Here is a 13,214-nt window from a genome sequence, read left to right as displayed (position 1 = left end):
GTTCTCCCGGTGCTCCGCTCCCGGTTCCCCCGGTTCACCCGGTGCTCCGATCCCGGGGCTCCCGGTTCTCCCGGGGCTCCGATCCCGGTTCTCCCGGAGCTCCCGCTGCTCCGATCCCGGGGCTCCTGGGGCTCTCGCTGCTCCCTGTTCTCCCGGTGCTCCGATCCCGGTGCTCCCGGTTCTCCCGGTGCTCCGATCCCGGTGCTCCCTGTTCTCCCGGTGCTCCGATCCCGGTGCTCCCGGTTCTCCCTGTTCTCCCGGTGCTCCGATCCCGGTTCTCCCGGTTCTCCCGGTGCTCCGATCCCGGTTCTCCCGGTGCTCCCGCTCCGCTCCGGAGCCGCGGGGCGAGTGAAGCGGGGGCGGTGCCGGGGGCGGTGCCGCGGGGATCCATCCCATCCCATCCCATCCCGGTCCTGATCCTGATCCTACTCCTTGGCCCATCCCATCCCATCCCGATCCCAACCCCCTCTCCATCCTTGTCCTCTGATCGCGATCCCGATCCTGGTCCCAAACTCTGCTCCATCCTTGTTCTCATCCTGGTTCCAATCCTGATCCCTCTTCTATTCCCTGTCCCTGCCCCGTCCTTGTCCTCATCCCGATCCCGATCCCGATCCCAATCCTGGTCCCAATCCCTGCTCCCAATCTCTGCTCCACCTCTGTCCCCATCCTGATCCTCATCCCGATCGTTTTCCCTCCCATCCCATCCCAATCCCGATCCCAATCCCGATCCCATCCCAATCCCGATCCCAATCCCGATCCTGGTCCCAATCCCTGCTCCACCTCTGTCCCCATCCTGATCCTCATCCCGATCGTTTTCCCTCCCATCCCATCCCGATCCCGGTCCCGATCCCATCCCGATCCCGATCCCATCCGGATTAAGGTTACGGCGCGGTTTTGATTCATGAACGGCTCTCATTGTTACCGAGCGACGGTTCTCGGTGTTCCCTGGAAACGGCCGGCACCGTTCCCTGGAAACAGCCGGCACCGTTCCCTGGAAACAGCCGGCACCGTTCCCTGGAAACAGCCGGCACCGTTCCCTGGAAACAGCCGACACCGTTCCCTGGAAACAGCCGACACCGTTCCCTGGAAACAGCCGGCACCGTTCCCTGGAAACAGCCGGCACTGTTGCCTGGCAACGGCTGTCAGTGCTCCCTGGCAACGGTTGTCATGGTTACCCTCAGCGCCGGGGATGCGGCCCCCCTGCACCCCGCATCCCAGGGGGACCCCCCATCCCTGCACCCCGCATCCCAATGGGACTCCCCATCCCTGCATCCCCAGTCCCAGGGGGACCCCCCATCCCGACACCCCGCATCCCACTGGGACTCCCCATCCCTGCACCCCGCATCCCAGGGGGACCCCCCATCCCCGCACCCCGCACCCCAGGGGTACCCCCAATCCCTGCACTCCGCACCCCAGGGGGACCCCCCATCCCTGCACCCCGCATCCCAGGGGGACCCTGCGGCCCTCTCCCCTGAATCCTGGGGGGACCCCTCATCCCTGCACCCCGCATCCCACTGGGACCCCCCATCCCGGGGGGACGCTGAGCCCTGGGAGGACCCTGTACCCCTGCACCCCGCATCCCGGGGAGATCCCGCATCCCGGAGGGTCCCTGTACCCCTGCATCAGACATCCCTGCACCCCATATCCCTGCACTCTGCACCCTACTGGGATCCCGCATCTTGGGGGAACCCTGCATCCCTGCATCCCGCATCTTGGGGGGACCCTGCACCCCTGTATCTCGCATCCCTGCATCCCGCATCTTGGGGAGACCCTGCAACCCTGCATCCCTCATCTTGGGGGGACCCTGCACCCCTGTATCTCGCATCTCTGCGTCCCGCATCTTGGGGGGACCCTGCACCCCTGTATCTCGCATCTCTGCGTCCCGCATCTTGGGGGGACCCTGCACCCCTGCATCCCTCACCCCTGTATCCCTCATCTTGGGGGGACCCTGCATCCCTGTATCCCGCATCTTGGGGGGACGCTGCACCCCTTTGTCCCGCACCCCGGGGTGACCTTGATGCTCGTGGGGTCCCCTCCGCGCCCCTCCTGCCCTGGGGTGCCGCGGGGCCTCGAGGCGCTGGAGCCGCAGCGCCATCTTGAAGGCGTTGGCCTCGAGCTGTGCCGCCGCCCGCGCCGCCCGCGCCCGCAGCGCCTCCAACCGCGCCCGCAGCGCCCGCGCCCGCCGCTCGGCCTCCGCCGCCGCCGCCTCGGCGCCCGCGTCCCAGCGCCCGGCGCGCAGCAGCAGCCGCCGCCCTTTGGCCTCCAGCGCCGCGCGGGCGCCGGGGAACTGCGCCAGCACCTCGCCCAGGTCCGCCTTGGCCAAGCAGAAGAGGTCCGAGTGGCCCAGGCTCACGATGTCGGCCGTGCGGCGGTTCCCAAACGGGTTCCCTGCGGAACCGGGCGACGCCGTGGGGCGGAAGGGGCCACCATGGCGTCAGGAGGCCACCATGGGGCCGTGGAGGCCACGATGGGGCCATGAGGGCCACGATGGCGTCAGGAGGCCACCATGGGGCAGAAGAGGCCACCATGGGGCCGTGGGGGTCATGATGGGGTCAGGGGACCACCATGGGGCAGAAGATGCCACCATGGGGCCGTGGGTGCCAGGATGGGGTCAGGGGACCACCATTGGGCAGAAGATGCCACCATGGGGCCGTGAGGGCCATGATGGGGTCAGGGGACCACCATTGGGCAGAAGATGCCACCATGGGGCCGTGAGGGCCATGATGGGGTCAGGGGACCACCATGGGGCAGAAGATGCCACCATAGGACCTTGGGTACCACCATGGGGCAGAAGATGTCACCACGGGGTCAGGGATGCCACGATGGGGCCTTGGGTACCAGGATGGGGCTGAGGGAACCATGATGGTGTAGAAGATGCCATGATGGGACCATGGGTGCCACCGTGGGGCCGAGGGTGCCGGGATGGGGCTGAGGGGACCACCACGGGGCAGAAGATGCCACGATGGGGCCATTGGGTGCCGGGATGGGCCAACGGGTGCTGGGATGGGCCAACGGGTGCCGTGACGGGGCCACGGGGGCCGCGGCGATGCCGGGGTTGCCGCGATGCCCGTGGTGGCCTCTCACCTTTGATGTTGATGAGGCTGATCTCGCCGAAGTAGAGCCCCTGGCCCAGCACGGCGAGGTGGGTGACGCCGTCGTCGGCCACCACGGCCAAGCGTCCCTCGCGGATGAAATACATCTCGCGGCCGACGTCGCCGCGGCGGCACACGAACTCGCCGGGGCCGAAGACCTGCGGGCGCAGGCGCAGCACCAGCTGCCGCAGCACGCCCGGCTCCCAGCCGCGGAAGAGGTCGACGCGGCGCAGCGCCGGCAGGTGGACGCTGGCCACCACCTCGGCCTGCAGCGCCGGCGGCAGGTACCGCAGCACCGCCCGCTCCGCCGGCAGCTTGCGCTGCGCCCGCAGGTGGTGGTGCCACGAGGCCACGCGCCGCACCAGCCGCCCGCACACCCCCTGCGACCGCAGGTAGCGCCGGACCGGCTCGGCGTCCGGGTAGAAGGCGGCATCGGCGGCGTTGATGTTGGAGATGACGGCGCTGAGGAAGCAGAGGGTGGGGAGGGTTGGGTTGGGGTGGGATGGGTTGGGTTGAGATGAGATGGGTTGAGATGGGTTGGGGTGGGTTGGGTTGGGTTGGGTTGAGTTGGGATGGGTTGGGTTGGAGTGGGGTGGGTTGGGTTGAGATGGGTTGGAGTGGGTTGAGATGGGTTGGGGTGGGTTGGGATGGGTTGGGGTGGGGTGGGGTGGGTTGGGGTGGGGTGGGGTGGGTTGGGTTGGGTTGGGGTGGGGTGGGTTGGGTTGAGATGGGTTGGGGTGGGTTGGGTTGGAGTGGGTTGGGTTGGGGTGGGTTGAGATGGGTTGGGTTGAGATGGGTTGGGGTGGGTTGGGTTGGAGTGGGTTGGGTTGGGGTGGGTTGAGATGGGTTGGGGTGGGGTGGGTTGAGATGGGTTGGGTTGGAGTGGGTTGGGTTGGGTTGAGTTGGGTTGGGTTGAGTTGGGTTGAGATGAGTTGGGTTGAGTTGGGTTGGGTTGGGATGGGTTGGGTTGAGATGGGTTGGGTTGGGTTGAGATGGGTTGGGTTGAGTTGGGTTGGGTTGAGATGGGTTGGGTTGAGATGGGTTGGGTTGGGTTGGGTTGGGTTGAGATGGGTTGGGTTGAGTTGGGTTGGGTTGAGATGGGTTGGAGTGGGTTGGGTTGGGTTGGGTTGAGATGGGTTGGAGTGGGTTGGGTTTGGTTGAGTTGAGATGGGTTGGGTTGAGATGGGTTGGAGTGGGTTGGGTTGAGTTGGGTTGAGATGGGTTGGGGTGGGTTGGGATGGGTTGAGATGGGTTGGAGTGGGTTGGGTTGGGGTGGGGTGGGTTGGAAGGACCTCGAAGGCCACCCGGTCCCCGCCTGCCATGGGCACCTCCCACGGGCTCAGGGCCTCCAAGCCCCATCCAGCCCGGCCTGGGACACCTCCGTGATCTTTAGGTCCCTTCCAACACAACCATTCCGTGATCCCATGATCTTTGAAGCCCATTCCAACCCAGGCCATCCCATGATTTCTTCATTCCATGACCTTTAAGATTCCTTCCAACCCCGCTCAATGATTCCCTGATCTTTGAGGCCCTTCCAACCCAACCGTTCCGCGATCCCACGGTCCTCGAGGTCTCTTCCAACCCAAAGCATCCTCTGTTTCTATGATGTTTGTAGTCGCTTCCAACTCTACTCATTCCATGATTCCCGGATCCTGAAGGCCCCATTCCATCATTCCTTGGTTCTTGATCTTTAAGACCCTTCCAACCCAACCCATTCCGTGATGTTCGAGGTCTCTTCCAACCTAACAAATTCCATCATTTCTTGATTTTCTCATCTATAAGATCTTCCAATTCAACCCATTCCATGGTTCCATGACTCCATGATTCCATGATCATTAAGGGCCCTTCAAACTCAACCCATTCCTATAGTCTCTGATTCTTTGGTCTTTAAGGTCCCTTCCAATCCAACCTATTCCATAATCCCATCATCTTTCACATCCCTTCCAACCCAACTATTCCATGATCTTTGAGGTCCCTTCCAACCCAACCATTCCATGATTCTAAGATCTTTAAGTCCCCTTCCAACCCAACTATTCCATCATCCCATGACCTTTAGGGTCCTTTCCAAACCAACTCAATGATTCCCTGACCTTCGAGGCCCTTCCAACCCAACCGTTCCCTGATCCCATGATCTTTGATGTTCCTTCCAACCCAACCGTTCCATGATCTTTAAGATCCCTTCCAACCCAACTGTTCCATGATTCCATGATCTCATGGTCACAAAGGTCCCTTCCAACCCAACCATCCCATGGTCACAAAGGTCCCTTGCAACCCAACCATTCCATAATCTTTAAGGTCCCTTCCAACCCAACCATTCTATGATCTTTAAGATCTCTTCTAACCCAACTGTTCCATGATCCTATGGTCACAAAGATCCTTTCCAACTCACCCATTCCATGACCTTTAAGATCCCTTCCAACCCAACCGTTCCCTGGTCCCATGATCTTTGATGTTCCTTCCAACTCAACCGTTCCATGAGCCCATGGTCTTGAAGGTCCCTTCCAACCCAACCATTCCATGATCTTTAAGATCCCTTCCAACCCAACTGTTCCATGATCCCACGGTCACAAAGGTCCTTTCAAACCCAACCGTTCCCTGATCCCATGATCTTTGATGTTCCTTCCAACCCAACCATTCCATGAGCCCATGGTCTTGAAGGTCCTTTCCAACCCAAACACTCCATGATCCCATGGTCACAAAGGTCCCTTCCAACCCAACCATTCCATGATCCCATGGTCACAAAGGTCCCATTCCATGTTCTTTAAGGTCCCCTCCAACCCAACCATTCCATGATCTTTAAGATCCCTTCCAACCCAACTGTTCCATGATCTTTAAGGTCCCTTCCAACCCAACCATCCCACGGTCACAAAGGTCCCTTCCAACCCAACCATTCCATGTTCTTTAAGATCCCTTCCAACGCAACTGTTCCATGATCCCACGGTCACAAATGTCCCTTCCAACCCAACCACTCCATGATCTTTAAGGTCCCTTCCAACCCAACCATTCCATGATCTTTAAGGTCCCTTCCAACCCAACCATTCCATGATCTCACGGTCACAAAGGTCCTTTCCAACCCAACCGTTCCATGATCCCATGATCTTTGATGTTCCTTCCAACCCAACCGTCCCATGAGCCCATGGTCTTGAAGGTCCTTTCCAACCCAAACACTCCATGATCCCATGGTCACAAAGGTCCCTTCCAACCCAACCATTCCATATTCTTTAAGGTCCCTTCCAACCCAACCACTCCATGATCTTTAAGATCCCTTCTAACCCAACTGTTCCATAATCCCATGGTCACAAAGGTCCCTTCCAACCCAACCATCCCATGATCTTTAGGGTCCCTTCCAACTCAACCATTCCATGATCCCACGGTCACAAAGGTCCCTTCCAACCCAACCATTCCATGATCCCATGATCCCAAAGGTCCTTTCCAACCCAACCATTCTATGATCTTTAAGGTCCCTTCTAACCCAATCGTTCCATGATCCTATGGTCACAAAGATCCTTTCCAACTCACCCATTCTATGATCTTTAAGATCCCTTCTAACCCAACCGTTCCATGATCCCATGGTCACAAAGGCCCCTTCCAACCCAACCATTCCATGATCTTTAAGGTCCCTTCCAACCCAACCGTTCCATGAGCCCATGGTCACAAAGGTCCTTTCCAACTCAACCATTCCATGACCTTTAAGATCCCTTCCAACTCAACTGTTCCATGATCCCACGGTCACAAAGGTCCCTTCCAACCCAACCATTCCATGGTCACAAAGGTCCCTTCCAACCCAACCATTCCATGATCTTTAAGGTCCCTTCCAACCCAACCATCCCACGATCACAAAGGTCCCTTCCAACTCACCCATTCCATGACCTTTAAGATCCCTTCCAACTCAACTGTTCCATGATCCCATGGTCACAAAAGTCCCTTCCAACCCAACCCTTCCATGATCTTTAAGGTCCCTTTCAACGCAACCACTCCACGTTCTTTAAGGTCCCTTCCAACCCAACCATTCCATGACCCCACGGTCACAAAGGTCCCTTCCAAACCATCCATCCCCGATCCCACCATCGCGGCGCCGCCGCCGCCGCCGCGGGCTACCTGACGCTGCCGGTGATGGTGGCGAAGCCCAAGACGGCCAAGAGGTATCCGACGGTGAGGAAGAGGAACTCCTCGTGGCGCCGCGGCTCGGGAGTGTCGCCCACGGTGGTGAGGATGAGGGTGGCGAAGTAGAGGCTGTGGAGGTACTGCCGGCGCGGTCGGGCGAAGGCGGTGCCGTTGGGGCAGACCCACGCGTCGGTGCCGAGGCCGAGGCGGCGCGAGAGGCCGAAGTAGGCGCAGGCGAGGCCGTGGATGGCGGCGAAGACGTAGAGCAGCAGCTTTGCGGCGCGCAGGGCGTTGGGGCGCGGCGCCCGCGTCTCCCAGCGCGCGAAGGCCTCGGGCAGGCGGGCGGCGCGCAGGCAGCGGTTGGCGCGCGCCCACGGCGACGCCGGCGCCAGCAGCTCCGCCGGCAGCACCGACGCCGCGTCCCACCAGAACCACCGCGACCGCAGGTACCGGCGGCGCACGCGGCCCAGAGACGGCACCGCGGCCCCCGACTCCGGGAAACCTGCGCGGCAACGGGGGGGACTGGGGGGGACTGGGAGGGAAACTGGGGGGGAAACTGGGGGGGAAACTGGGGGGGACTGGGAGGGAATGGGGGGACTGGGGGGGACTGGGGGGAAACTGGGGGGAAACTGGGGGGGAACTGGGGGGGAAACTGGGGGGAAACTGGGGGGGAACTGGGGGGAAAACTGGGGGGGACTGGGGGGGAATGGGGGGAATGGGGGGAACTGGGAGGGACTGGGGGGGACTGGGGAGACTGGGGGGGAAACTGGGGGGGACTGGGGGGGACTGGGGGGCATTGGGGGGGACTGGGGGAACACTGAGATAACCGGGAGCGGAGGGAGCTCCGGGAGCACCAGACTGGGGGTAAATGGGGGGACTGGGAGGGGAATAGGAGGGACTGGGGGGGACTGGGGCGAAACTGGGGGGACTGGGAGGGGACTGGGAGGGGAATGGGAGGGACTGGGAAGGACTGGGAGGGACTGGGAGGAACGGGGGGAACTGGGACAAGTGGGGGATGAGGGAGGGCCAAAGCAAAGGGGGGTGCGTGTCAGGGCGTGTTCTTGACATGTCCTTGGCGTGTCAGAGCGTGTCTGTGCGTGTCAGGGCGTGTCCCCTCCTGTCCCCCGTGTGTCAGAGTGTGTCGCTGCGTGTCTTTGGTGTGTTGGGACGCGTCCTGTCCTGTCCTTAGCGTGTCAGTGGCGTGTCAGTCACGTGTCATAGTGTGTCATGGTGTGTCGTGGTGTGTCGGTGGCATGTCATGGTGTGTCATGGTGTGTCATGGCATGTCGTATGCGTGTTGGTGGAGTGTTGGTGGCATGCCAGTGTCATGTTGTATGCGTGTCGGTGGCACGTAGGTGGCGTGTCATGGCGTGTCATGGCGTGTTGGTGGTGTGTCATGGCGTGTCGCTGGCATGTCGTATGAGTGTCCGTGGCGTGTCGGTGGTGTGTCGGTGGCGTGTCAGTAGCGTGTCATGGCGTGTCATGGCATGTAGGTGGCGTGTCATGCAGTGCCTGTGGCGTGTCGGTGGCGTGTCGGTGACATGTCGGTGGCGTGTCAGTTGCATGTTGTTGGCGTGTCATGGCGTGTCATGGCGTGTCAGTGGCGTGTCGGTGGCGTGTTGGTGGCGTGTCAGTCGTGTGTCACGGTGTGTCATGGCATGTTGGTGGCCTGTCAGTGGCGTGTCAGGGCGTGTCGGTTGCATGTCATGGCGTGTCGGTCGCGTGTCGTGGCGTGTTGGTGGCATGTTGGTGGTGTGTCATGGCGTGTAGGTAGAGTGTCTGTGGCGTGTCGGTGACGTGTCATGGTGTGTCGTGGCATGTCATGGCGTGTCATGGCGTGTTATGGCATGTCATGGCGTGTCAGTGGCATGTTGGCGTGTCGGTGGTGTGTCGGTGGCGTGTCATGGTGTGTCAGTGGCGTGTCATGGCGTGTCGGTGGCGTGTCGGTGGCATGTTATAGCGTGTCGGTGGCGTGTCAGTTGCGTGTCAGTCACGTGTCATGATGTGTCATGGCGTGTCATGGCGTGTTATGGCGTGTCATGGCGTTTTATGGCATGTCATGGCGTGTCGGTGGTGTGTCGGTGGTGTGCCGGTGGCATGTCATGGCGTGTTATAGCATGTCAGTGGCGTGTCGGTGACATGTCATGGTGTGTAATCGCGTGTCTTGGCGTGTCGGTGGCGTGTCGGTGGTGTGTTGGTGGCATGTCAGCGGCGTGTCAGTGGCGTGTTGGCGTGTCGGTGGCGTGTCATGGCGTGTCATGTCATGTCAGTGGCGTGTCAGTGGCGTGTTGGCGTGTCAGTGGCGTGTCAGTGGCGTGTCATGGCGTGTCATGGCGTGTCATGGCGTGTCGGTGGCGTGTCGGTGGCGTGTCGGTGGCATGTCACTTGCGTGTCATGGCGTGTCGGTGGCGCGTTTGTGGCGTGTGCGTGGCGTGTTGATGGCGTGTCATGCCATGTCATGGTGTGTCGGTGGCGTGTCATGGCGTGTCGGTTGCGTGTCTTGGCATGTCATGGCATGTCATGGCGTATCGATGGCGTGTTGATGGCGTGTCTTGGAGTGTCAGTGGCGTGTCGGTGGCATGTCACTCGCGTGTCATGGCATGTCGTTGGCATGTCGGTGGCTGTCGGTGGCGTGTTATAGCGTGTCGGTGGCGTGTCGGTGGCGTGTTGGTGGCGTGTCGGTGGCGTGTTGGTGGCGTGTCGGTGGCGTGTCGGTGGCGTGTCGGTGGCGTGTCATGGTGTTTCAGTGGTGTGTCATGGCGTGTCATGGCATGCCGTTGGCGTGTCGTGGCGGTGCCGTACCCGTGTGCATGCGGACGCCGATGTCGGCCACGTAGACGGCGTCGCTGAGCGCGTCCAGAGCCGTCCAGAGAGCCCCAAACTGCCGCACCGCCGGGAACGCCGCCCTGGGGCGCCCGCAGCGCTGCACCCCAGAACCCCCAAAACCGCCCCAGGAACCCAATACCCCCCTGGACCCCCCCCGGACCCCCAGAGACCCCCCCGGACCCCCCAAAACACCCCAGGAAACCGCCCCCCCCGGACCCCCAGAGACCCCCCCGGACCCCCCAAAACCGCCCCAGGAACCCGACCCCCCCCCGGACCCCCAGAGACCCCCCCGGACCCCCCAAAACCGCCCCAGGAACCCGATAACCCCCCCGGACCCCCCCAAACCACCTCAGGAAACACCTCCCCCCAGGATCCCCCAGGACCCCCAAATCCCCAGAGACCCCCCCCGGGCCTCCCAAACGCCCCTGGAAGATCCCAGGACCCCCCAGGAGCCCCCAGGAGCCCCCAAAACCACCTCAGGAACCCGCCCACCCCCCCCCCGGACCCCCCCCAGAGACCCCTCGGACCCCCAAAACCACCCCAGGAAACACCTTCCCCCCAGGACCCCCCCCCCAGTTACGCCAAAGCCCCGGAGACCCTCCAGGACCTCCCAACCCCCCCCGGAAGATCCCAGGACCCCCCCCCCAGGACCCCCCAAAACCACCCCAGGAACCCTCCCCGGATCCCCCCAGACACCTCAGGATCCCCCAAACTCCCCCAAACCCCTCAGGATCTCCCCCCCCCCCCCCCCCCCGATGCTCCAGGACACCCTAAATTCCCCCAAAGTCCCCCCCAAACCCTCCAGGACCCCCCAAATCCTCCCACCCCCTCAGGACCCCCCAAACCCCTCCAGGACACCCCCAGGACCCCCAGAACCCCCAACCCCTCCCAAACCCCCCTGGACCCCCCAATTTCCCCCAACCCCCCCCCTCCCGACCCCTTAGGACCCCCCAGAGCCCCAGGATCCCCCAACCCCCCCTGGACACGCCGGGACCCCCTAAATTCCCTCAAAGCCCCCCAAACCCTCCAGGACCCCCCAAATCCCTCCAGGATCCCCCAAACTCCTCCAGGACCTCCAGGATCCCCAGAACCCCCAACCCCCCCGGACCCCTAGACCCCCCAAATGCCCCAGGACCCCCAGGATCCCCAGAACGGCCCAGAGACCCCCCAGGACCCCCCAAACTCCTCCAACCCCCCCCCAACCCCCTCCGAACCCCCCAAACCCCCCAGGACCCTGCAGGAACCCCCAAACCCTCTCAAACCCTGCCAACACCCCCCCTCCGTACCCCCTGACCCCCCCGAACCCCCCAGACCCCCCCGGACCCCCAAACCCCCCCAGACCCCCAAACACCCCCGGACCCCCAGACCCCCCGTCCCACCTGCAGGTGAGGCCGAGGCAGTTGTAGATCACCGGCAGCGCCGCCAGCGCCATCCACCGCGCGTGCCACGCGCCCCCCGCCTCCAGCACCCAGCGCCCCGAGCTGCGGCACCGAACCCCATCACCGAACCCCATCAGCGAACCCCATCACTGAACCCCATCACCGAACCCCATCACCGAACCCCATCACTGAACCCCATCACCGAACCCCATCAGCGAACCCCATCACCAAACCGCATCACTGAACCCCATCACCAAACTCCATCACTGAACCCCATCACCGAACCCCGGCACTGAAACCCATCACCGAACCCCATCACCGCACCCCCGCACCGAACCCCATCACTGAACCCCATCACCGAACCCCATCACCAAACCCCATCACCGAACCCCGGCACTGAACCCCATCACCAAACCCCATCACTGAACCCCATCACCGAACCCCATCACCGAACCCCCGCACCGAACCCCATCACCGAACCCCATCACCGAACCCCATCACTGAACCCCATCACCAAACCCTGGCACTGAACCCCACCATTGAACCCCGGCACCAAACCCCATCACCGAACCCCAGCACCAAACCCAATCACCAAACTGGGTCACAGAGTCACAGAATCCCCAGGTTGGAAAGGACCCATTGGATCATGGAGTCCAACCATTCCTAACACCCCCTAAACCATGTCCCTCAGCACCTCAGCCACCCGTCCCTTAAACACCTCCAGGGAAGGTGACTCAACCACCTCCCTGGGCAGCCTGTTCCAGTGCCCAGTGACCCTTTCCGTGAAAAATTTTTTCCCGATGTCCAGCCTGAACCTCCCCTGGCAGAGGTTGAGGCCATTCCCTCTTGTCCTGTCCTCTGTCACTTGGGAGAAAAAGCCAGCTTCCTCCTCTCCACAACCTCCTTTCAGGTAGTTTTAGACAGCAGTAAGGTCTCCCCTCAGCCTCCTCTTCTCCAGGCTAAACAACCCCAGCTCTCTCAGCCGCTCCTCGTCAGACGTTCTCCAGCCCCCTCACCAGCTTCGTTGCTCTTCTCTGGACACGCTCCAGAGCCTCAACATCCTTCTTGTGGTGAGGGGCCCAGAACTGAACACAGTACTCAAGGTGCGGCCTCACCAGTGCTGAGTACAGAGGGAGAATAACCTCCCTGGACCTGCTGGTGACCCCATTTCTGATACAAGCCAAGATGCCATTGGCCTTCTTGGCCACCTGGGCACACTGCTGGCTCATGTTCAGTCGGCTGTCAACCAGCACCCCCAGGTCCTTCTCTTCTGTGCAGCTCTCCAGCCATTCTTCCCCCAGTCTGTAGCACTGCACAGGGTTGTTGTGCCCCAAGTGCAGGACCCGGCATTTGGCTTTGTTAAACCTCATCCCATTGGTCTCGGCCCAGCAGTCCAGCCTGTCCAGATCCCTTTGCAGAGCCTCCCTACCCTCGATTAGATCCACGCTTCCTCCCAGCTTAGTGTCATCTGCAAACTTGCTGAGGGTGCACTCAATGCCTTCATCCAGGTTATTGATAAAGACACTGACCAGAGCCGGACCAGCACCGAGCCCTGGGGAACCCCACTTGTAACTGGCCTCCAGCTGGAGTTAACTCCGTTTACCACCACTCTCGGGGCCATCCAAGCAGTTTTCAAGGCAGGAGAGTGTGCGCCTGTCCAGGCCAGAGACAGACAGTTTCTGAAGCAGAATGCTGTGAGAAACTGTGTCAAAGGCTTTACTGAAGTCCAAGAAGACTCCATCCACAGCCTTTCCCTCATCCGGTAGTTGAGTCACTTTGTCATAGAAGGTGATCAGGTTAGTTTGGCAAGACT

General features: G+C 61.7%; 1 protein-coding gene across 1 annotated transcript; it reads right to left on the bottom strand.

Moving 5' to 3' along the window:
- Nucleotides 1-899: 899 nt before the first annotated feature.
- On the bottom strand, nt 900-11,535 carry CNGA4 (cyclic nucleotide gated channel subunit alpha 4). The gene is made up of 6 exons (XM_054080841.1): nt 11,402-11,535; nt 9,999-10,102; nt 7,191-7,698; nt 3,085-3,554; nt 1,666-2,388; nt 900-991 (listed from the first exon to the last, which is right to left on the bottom strand). The coding sequence occupies exons 1-6, from the start codon at nt 11,533-11,535 to the stop codon at nt 900-902; spliced, it is 2,031 nt and encodes a 676-aa protein (XP_053936816.1).
- Between the last annotated feature and the right edge of the window lie 1,679 nt (nt 11,536-13,214).

Source organism: Cuculus canorus, chromosome 1 (assembly GCF_017976375.1).
Source record: "Cuculus canorus isolate bCucCan1 chromosome 1, bCucCan1.pri, whole genome shotgun sequence".
In the NCBI taxonomy this organism is placed as follows: Eukaryota; Metazoa; Chordata; class Aves; order Cuculiformes; family Cuculidae; genus Cuculus; species Cuculus canorus.
This window is presented reverse-complemented; position numbering and strand designations above follow the sequence as displayed.